The sequence below is a fragment of the Stegostoma tigrinum genome, chromosome 33 (genome assembly GCF_030684315.1).
Source record: "Stegostoma tigrinum isolate sSteTig4 chromosome 33, sSteTig4.hap1, whole genome shotgun sequence".
Classification (NCBI taxonomy): Eukaryota; Metazoa; Chordata; class Chondrichthyes; order Orectolobiformes; family Stegostomatidae; genus Stegostoma; species Stegostoma tigrinum.
In genome coordinates, this window is record NC_081386.1 from 20,102,382 (window position 1) to 20,111,804 (window position 9,423).

The 9,423-nt window shown below is 43.7% G+C and overlaps 1 protein-coding gene across 4 annotated transcripts in view; it reads left to right on the plus strand.

The window, feature by feature from the left end:
- LOC125467264 (unconventional myosin-Vc-like) overlaps positions 1 to 9,016 on the plus strand; it is a 95,044-nt gene extending 86,028 nt beyond the window's left edge. For all 4 annotated transcript variants that reach the window (XM_059639182.1, XM_059639183.1, XM_059639180.1 and 1 more), the window contains 4 exons: positions 3,131 to 3,416; positions 6,185 to 6,359; positions 7,988 to 8,068; positions 8,376 to 9,016. In XM_059639182.1, coding sequence (XP_059495165.1) covers positions 3,131 to 3,416; positions 6,185 to 6,359; positions 7,988 to 8,068; positions 8,376 to 8,528 — 695 coding nt within the window. In that variant the 3' untranslated portion in view covers positions 8,529 to 9,016. The remainder of the gene's footprint in view (positions 1 to 3,130; positions 3,417 to 6,184; positions 6,360 to 7,987; positions 8,069 to 8,375) is intronic.
- Positions 9,017 to 9,423: the final 407 nt, after the last annotated feature.

Sequence of the window (9,423 nt, forward strand, 5' to 3'; positions counted from 1 at the left end):
CCTAACATTCACTTATTTTACAGGCAAATGTGCGGTATTGCACTCCAGATGCAATCTGAAAATTCAAACTACCAGATTTAAAGCAAAACACACTTTATTCATAGTTAAAATATAACAAAGAAGGAATCAGTATAACAACTCTATTAGAAAATGTAACAGAATAATACATATACAGTAACTATTTCTAATTAATTGGTCCAATACAGTAGCATCCCATAAGCACATCCTTGGCGAAAAGGTAAATTCAGAATACAGGTTGTCCCACATGCAACTCCAGCACAGAGGAGGGGTAAAAAAAATTGAGAGAAAATTCTGACAGAGTGTAGAACCAGGAATGAGTTACTACAGCTTCTAATACTGTTGAGACCCCAGCAACAACTGCAGCTACTAAAAACCTAACCTGAAAATCCTGGTTCTGTGAGAGCTTGACCACACCCATTCAGGCTGCTTCTATTGTTTCAGCTTGTTAAAAAAAAAATCCAAGGCTGTACAAGCGGTTTACTATAGTGATTCTGGGACACTGCTTGGTGCCTTAAAACCTCTCTTAAGTTTTAAAAAAAGGACAAAATAACCTCTTAAAGTCATAGTATCATCACACCTGAGATTGTTGACTTGCTCGCCGAGCTGGCTTGTTTTCGTTTAGATGTTTCATCACCATGATAGATAACATCATCAATGAGGCCTCCAATGAAGTGATGTTCTACTTTGCTTCAAATTTATACTGTCTGATCTTTTATGGTGAGTACTGTCATTCCTGATTTTGTTCTGTGTGCATTTGTATAAGGGGTCCAATTCTATATGTTTGTTGATTGTATTACAGGTTGAGAATCATGCCGCTAGGAATTCTTTTGCGAGTCTATGTTTGGCTTCAGCTACTAAAGTTACTTTGTCCCAGTTAAACTGATGGCCTTCATTGTCCAAGTGTACTGGTATTAAGTTTGTCATGTTGTTTTGCTGCTAGCTGATGTTCATGTATTCTGATGGCTAGTTTCCTTCCTGTCTGAATGATGTAATGTTTGTGGCAGTCGTTGCATGGCATTTTTGTAAACCATGTTGCTTCTGCACGTTGTAGGAATGGGGTCTTTAATCTTTGTGATTGTTTGTCATAGAGCGGCTGTGGCTTGTGTGCTACCATGATTCCTACTGGTCTTAGGAATCTCATTTTCAGTTCTGATAGGCTGCCCTGGAAACTACATTAAAAGACACCAGACTCATGGACAAAACACAACAAGCCACCGACAAACTATAATCCCTACACTACACGGAAGGAACGAATGGGACACCCTGAACACATCAGAGAAAAAAGCACTAGATGAACTCAAGAAAAACAAGAACATTACAATCCTACCAGTGGACAAAGGGTACATGACCGTCATTATGAACAAACCAGACGATGTTAGGAAAGTACAGGCATTGCTCACAGATAACTTACCAACAGGTGGTGATAGACCCAATATTGCAGCTAGATAATAGGATCACCCAGACACTGAAGAGACTAATGAATGCAGGACAAATAACCAAGGTGGACTACATGAGAATGAAACCAGAAGGCATGAACACCCCCACATTTCTACGGACTTCCTAAAGTACGCAAACCAGACATCCCCCTCAGACCCATTGCCTCCCTTCCAGGCACACCTTCACACAAAATGGATAAGGACTACAACAGAGGCCGAAATACCTAGTCAACAGATCACCCATCTCATCCACTCAACCCAAGATTTACTCGATACCCTCAGGAATGTAAAAATCAGTGATGATGAGATTATGGTATCCTTTTTGAAGTCACAGCTTTATTCATGTCATTTGACACCCCATTAGTCAAAGAAACACTAGTAACATTACTAGAGGAAGCAGGAATGCAAACCAGCAGCTCCATCAGCAATGGCAACATACACAACCTACTAGGTCTCTGCCTCACCACACACTTCATCTCCATTGGTCAAGTATACAGACAGATCAATGGCACACCCATGGGGTCACCCATTGTGGAGTCAGTCATGCAAAGACTACAACACACCACCCTCCCCCACATTCAACCTAAACTGTGGATCCGCTATGCAGATGACGCATTGATCATTAAATGCAACAAGCCAGAAGAGATCCACTACCTCATCCACTATGTATTTGCGGGGATCAAATTCACAAGGAAGGTAAAAAACAACAATCAGCTTTCGTTTATGGATGTCAGAGTTGAGCGTATGACCAACGGGGAGTTCCAAACCTCAGTATACAGGAAAGCAACCCACACTGACCAAATCCTCAACTTGCACAGCAACCACCCCAACGTCCACAAACAAAGCTGCGTTAAGGCACTATTTAAATGGGCCACAACTCCCTGCAACACTCTGCAACTACGCAGGCAAGAGGAAGAGCACCTATACAAAATCTTCACCATGAACGGGTATCCCTGCAACTTCATCCACAGATGCCTACAAAACAGACAACACCAAGAGGACACAGTACACTCTAACACACTGGCCACACTGCCCTAAATCATGAACATGTCAGAACTGACAACGAGACTCCTAAGACCACTAGGAATCATGGTGGCACACAAGCCACAGCCATTCTACAACAAACACTCACAAAGATTAAAGATCCCATTCCCACAACAAGCAGAACCAACATACTTTACATGCAACGACTGCCACAAACATTACATTGGACAGACAGGAAGGAAACTAGCCATCAGAATACATGAACATCAGCTAGCACATGACTCGGACAATGAAGGCCATCAGTTTGACTGGGACAAGATAACCTCAGTAGCCCAAGCCAAACCTAGACTCGCAATCAAATAACACATAGAATTGGACTCTATATAAACCCATACAGAACAAAACCGGAAATGACACAACTCACCGTAACAGACCAGGCAGTATAAATCCCAAGCAGAGTAGAACAACATCGCTTCATCGAAGGCCTCACTGATAATGTTACCTAGCATGGTGACAAAAACAAGCCAGCTCAGTGAGCAAGTTAACAACCTTACCCACAACCTGAGCTACAAATCTTTGCTAAAACTTTATCATCACACCTGTTTGTGTACTAACAGTGATAACATTAGGAAGTGCAGTATCACTCTGACTGCAGTTGCTTATTCACAATTATTATTACTCGATTTTAGTATCAGGAATGCTGGAGCATGAAAGTCTGCAGGGTATTTCGAGCATGAAGCCAACTGGACTTCGGAAAAGGTCTTCAAGTTATCGAGAAGAAGTGGACAAGTACACAATATCTTCCATTTTGCAGCAGCTGAGCTACTACTTCACCACTATGTGTCAGCATGACATGGACACAGATCTGATCAAGCAGGCAGTTAAACAGCTCTTCTTTCTAATTGGAACAATCACCCTTAATAACCTCTTCCTGCGCAAAGACATGTGCTCATGCAGAAAAGGAATGCAAATAAGGTAAAGCATTCTGCTTCAGTACTTCCTCACAAGAAAAATGAGTTGCAAAAAATCTGTTAGAGAAGACATGATGGGTTCAACTTTATATGTCTGAAAACAAAAGGGACCGGAATGAGTTAAAATCACACCTAGATAATAAAGCGTGAAGCTGGATAAACACAGAAGGCCAAGCAGCATCTCAGGAGCACAAAAGCTGACGTTTCGGGCCTAGACCCTTCATCAGAGAGGGGGATGGGGTGAGGATTCTGGAATAAATAGGGAGAGGGGGGGAGGCGGACCGAAGATGGAGAGAAAAGAAGATAGGTGGGGAGGGGATAGGTCAGTCCAGGGAAGACGGACAGTCAAGGAGGTGGGATAAGGTTAGTAGGTAGGAAATGGAAGTGTGGCTTGGGGTGGGAGGAAGAGAGGGGTGGGAGGAAAAACAGGTGAGGGAGGCAGAGACAGGCTGGGCTGGTTTTGGGATGCAGTGGGGGGAGGGAAAGAGCTGGGCTGGTTTGGTGATGCAGTGGGGGGAGGGGACGAACTGGGATGGTTTTGGGATGCGTTGGGGGAAAGGGGAGATTTTGAAGTTGGTGAAGTCCACATTGATACCATTGGGCTGCAGGGTTCCCAAGCGGAATAAGAATTGCTGTTCCTGCAACCTTCGGGTGGCATCATTGTGGCACTGAAGGAGGCCCATGATGGACATGTCATCTAAAGAATGGGAAGGGGAGTTGAAATGGTTCGCAACTGGGAGGTGCAGTTGTGTATTGCGAACTGAGCGGAGGTGTTCTGCAAAACGGTCCCCAAGCCTCCGCTTGGTTTCCCCAATGTAGAGGAAGTCACGCCGGGTACAATGGATACAGTATACCACATTGTCAGATGTGCAGGTGAACCTCTGCTTAATATGGAAAGTCATCTTGGGGCCTGGGATAGGGGTGAGGGAGGTGGGATGGGGGCAAGTGTAGCAATTCCTGCGGTTGCAGGGAAAGGTGCCGGGTGTGGTGGGGTTGGAGGGCAGTGTGGAGCGAACAAGGGAGTCACGGAGAGAGTGGTCTCTCCGGAAAGCAGACAGGGGTGGGGATGGAAAAATGTGTTGGGCGGTGGGGTCGGATTGTAGATGGCGGAAGTGTCGGAGGATGACGCGTTGTATCTGGAGGTTGGTAGGGTGGTGTGTGAGAACGAGGGGGATTCTCTTTGGGCGGTTGTGGCGGGGGCGGGGTGTGAGGGATGTGTTGCGGGAAATGTGGGAGACGCGGTCAAGGGCATTCTCGACCACTGTGGGGGGAATGTTGTGGTCCTTGAAGAACTTGGACATCTGGGATGTGCGGGACTGGAATGCCTCATCGTGGGGGCAGAGGCGGAGGAATTGGGAATAGGGGATGGAATTTTTGCAGGAGGGTGGGTGGGAGGAGGTGTATTCTAGGTGGCTGTGGGAGTCGTTGGGCTTGAAATGGACATCAGTTACAAGCTGGTTGTCTGAGATGAAGACTGAGAGGTCCAGGAAGGTGAGGGATGTGCTGGAGATGGCCCAGGTGAACTGAAGGTTGGGGTGGAAGGTGTTGGTGAAGTGGATGAACTGTTCGAGCTTCTCTGGGGAGCAAGAGGCGGCGCTGATAGAGTCATCAATGTAACGGGGGAAGAGGTGGGGTTTGGGGCCTGTGTAGGTGCAGAAGAGGGACTTTTCCACGTAACCTACAAAGAGGCAGGCATAGCTGGGGCCCATGCGGGTGCCCATGGCCACCCCCTTTGTCTGTAGGAAGTGGGAGTCCACGTAACCTACAAAGAGCCTACAAAAAATCTCACCTGATGTTTTAGTTTCTAAAACTGAACGGGGCTTTGAATAAAAGGAAATTGCATTTGTATAGCATCCTTCACAATCTCTGAGCTTTATAACCAATTGAAATACGATTGAATGTGGTCGGTGCAGAAATGCAGGGAAACACAGTAACCAATTTCCAAAGAGTTAGCAATGTGATTAACATCTGTTTCAGCGATGTTAGTTGATGGACACATGCTAGTCAGGACACTAAAAGAATACTCATGTTCTTCTTTAAGTTATCCATTATATCTACCTAAGAGAACAGTCAGGACCTTGGTTTAATTTATCTTCTGAAAGACCTCATCCCTGACAATTTGCACTCCCTGGATATTTCAGCAAACCGTTTGGGTAGATCATGTGCTCAGGTCTCCAGGTTGAAAAGACAACCTTCGAACACAATGGTGCTGCTCCTGAGCTGAGACGGAGACCACAATAAAAATTTTAAAAATCCTTTTTCATTTGTTATGCTGAAGTGTGCTGCTCTGTTCAGGATGATGTCCTTGCAATAAACTGGATATAAATTTTAATGGAGACCACAGGTTTGGAAAAGAAACCAAAAAGCGATATCAACTTCATAACCCAGAGGTCGGAATGCTATATAAACACTCAATCTAACTTGCACTCTGTGTATGTAGTGCACAAACGAGTAAGGTAGTACATGACAAGTAGTACACTGTTGTCACTTGTACAGTTGCCTGCTACCAGAGAGGAGACTGAAGGAAGGGAAGAAATGCCTACAGGGCATTAAACTTGCACACTTGAATGGCATGTTTCTAAAATAACAGATAGTGTTAGTCTCATTTTTTGCACATTACATTATTTGTAATTCGTGTGTAGTTCAGGATAATAAAAAGTGTGGTCTGACTATTATATTTTTCATTATTTCTATCTTTGTCAGAGCTTACAGTAATGTTGTTTGATGTCTAGAATGCATTATTAAGGAATAGTTTCTTTATATTCGGTGCAGGTGTAACATTAGTTACTTGGAAGAGTGGTTGAAGGAGAAGAATATGCAGAGCAGTAATGCCAAAGAAACCCTGGAACCACTCTCTCAGGCTGCCTGGCTACTTCAGGTTAACAAGATCACAGACGATGATGTGAAGGAAATATGTGAAAAATGTTCAGCTCTCTCAGCTGTGCAGGTGTGATTTTAGCTTGTAGTATTTCTGGGTAACCTCTTAATGATTGTTGCCAGACAAATTTTATCTTTTATGTCTCGACCCTCTCACCCCCCTTCTCTTTCCACATATATATGTTCCTTAACTCTCTCATCTCTTCTGGCTCATCTCTATTTTTGATCAAATCATTAGATCTGATATTGAGAGAATTAAATAAACTACTTGAGGAAAGAGCTCTGATTTTCTTGCTTACTTCATCTGGTTTATTTAAGTTTTTCTGGTTTATTTGTCTGCGTTCCAACATTTATAACCTTGTTTTGGTTTATCAGATCTTCAGATATAACAATAATTTCTTGTGCTTTCTAACAGGGAAAGAATGAATTTATTGTTATATCCGCCATTTACACCCCCGCCACAACCGCCCCAAGAGGATCCCCCTCGTTCTCACACACCACCCCACCAACCTCCGGATACAACGCATTATCCTCCGACACTTCCGCCATTTACAATCCGACCCCACCACCCAAGACATTTTTCCATCCCCTCCCCTGTCTGCTTTCCGGAGAGACCACTCTCTCCGTGACTCCCTTGTTCGCTCCACACTGCCCTCCAACCCCACCACACCCGGCACCTTCCCCTGCAACCGCAGGAAATGCTACACTTGTCCCCACACCTCCTCCCTCACCCCCATCCCAGGCCCCAAGATGACATTCCACATTAAGCAGAGGTTCACCTGCACATCTGCCAATGTGGTATACTGCATCCACTGTACCCGGTGCGGCTTCCTCTACATTGGGGAAACCAAGCGGAGGCTTGGGGACCGCTTTGCAGAACACCTCCGCTCAGTTCGCAACAAACAACTGCACCTCCCAGTCGCAAACCATTTCCACTCCCCCTCCCATTCTCTCGATGACATGTCCATCATGGGCCTCCTGCACTGCCACAATGATGCCACCCGAAGGTTGCAGGAACAGCAACTCATATTCCGCCTGGGAACCCTGCAGCCATATGGTATCAATGTGGACTTCACCAGTTTCAAAATCTCCCCTTCCCCCACTGCATCCCTAAACCAGCCCAGTTCATCCCCTCCCCCCACTGCACCACACAACCAGCCCAGCTCTTCCCCTCCACCCACTGCATCCCAAAACCAGTCCAACCTGTCTCTGTCTCCCTAACCGGTTCTTCCTCCCACCCATCCCTTCCTCCCACCCCAAGCCGCACCCCCAGCTACCTACTAACCTCATCCCACCTCCTTGACCTGTCCGTCTTCCCTGGACTGACCTATCCCCTCCCTACCTCCCCACCTACACCCTCTCCACCTATCTTCTTTACTCTCCATCTTCGGTCCGCCTCCCCCTCTCTCCCTATTTATTCCAGTTCCCTCCCCCCATCCCCCTCTCTGATGAAGGGTCTAGGCCCGAAACGTCAGCTTTTGTGCTCCTGAGATGCTGCTTGGCCTGCTGTGTTCATCCAGCCTCACATTTTATTATCTTGGAATCTCCAGCATCTGCAGTTCCCATTATCTCTGAATTTATGCTGAACTGGTTTAGTTCAGTAAATTCACTGGCTATCAGTTGTGAATGACTAATGTTGACTGATATCCCTATGGCTAAGGCAGTATTTTCAATATCTAGCGTCCTTTTTCCTCACAGATTGTCAAGATTTTGAACTCCTATACACCAATTGATGATTTTGAGAAACGCTTGGCTCCATCCTTTGTACGCAAAGTTCAGGTGAGCAAAAATAATCTTTGGTTTGAATGTCAATTTCATAATTGCACACAAGGAATTATTGGAGAGCGCGGGCTCAAGCAAGGCTTTGGAGAAAGAGATAAGCAGAAAGGACTGTGGATGCTGTAAATCAGGAACAAAAACAGAAGTTGCTGGAAAAGCTCAGCAGGTCTGGCAGCATCTGTGAAGGCAAGAAACAAAGTTAACGTTTTGAGTCCAGTGACCCTTCCTCAGAAGTAAGGAAGAGAGATTTGAGGAACAAGTTATAAGCTATTAAAAAGTAAAATTTGACGTTTTTGTTTTCTCTTAGTCACAACTGAACAGTCGTGGAGATGGATCAACGTTGATAATTGATGCCAAATATCGTTTTCAAGTGACTTTTCCATTCAGTCCATCTCCACAAGCACTGGAGACAGTGCAGATTCCCAGTAGCTTCAAATTAAACTTCCTTACTCAGATCTGAAAGAAATGCTACTGTGTCAGATATCTGATAGTAAACTTTGAAGATGAGAGTTATTTTAAAAATTAATTTTAAAGATGTGGATGACTTGGATTTTGGGATTTGGTATTTATTTTTCTTCCTCATGTCAAATTTAATGAGTTATTCGTGTTTAACTACATTTTTATATTGTGCATTTAAAAATAAGTGCAGTGTAGTTTTACAAAATTTCAAAACACATTAAGTTTTGATTGGCTGCTCTTACAAGGACAGTATTTAATAATTTTTAAAAGCTCTGCAAGGATTTCACAAATAGATGCAGTCTCATGTTGCCTAATATTTTATATAAAGGTGAAGGAAGTGATGTTTTTCATAATGTTTATAGGAGATTATTCTTCCAACAATTCATACCAGTAGGTATTTTTTATAAATTTTTTTAGGTTGTACAGGTTTTGAAAAAAATGAGCTTTTGAATTGTATAGAGAAAAGTAATACATGTTTAAAACTAAAGAAAAAATAGGAAATCCTATTTATCAAAGCATTTATTCTTATGTACAGAATATATTTTAACATTGTACACTTCATGTTGTTCAATAAAAGGAAAATAAACAAAAACAAGTATTTTATTCCCGTGTGAAGTTTCACTGCATGTGTCAAATTAAAAAAAACTCAAGTATCAATGTATTCTTATAAATTTAAGAAACATTTTTGCCTATTGCTCGCATGAAGAAAGACAATTTCTTTTGGACCGCTACCAGCGCAGCAAGACAATTGTTTTCTTTTTACTATGTTCTGTGTGGCCTGCTGTTCCCCATTTGAGAAGGATACCCTCAATTAAACACCATCCGACAGAAATGGATCTGTCTGCATTGCAGAGTTCTCCCCTTGTTGTAAATCTGTGCTGTTTCCCAGTTTGTTA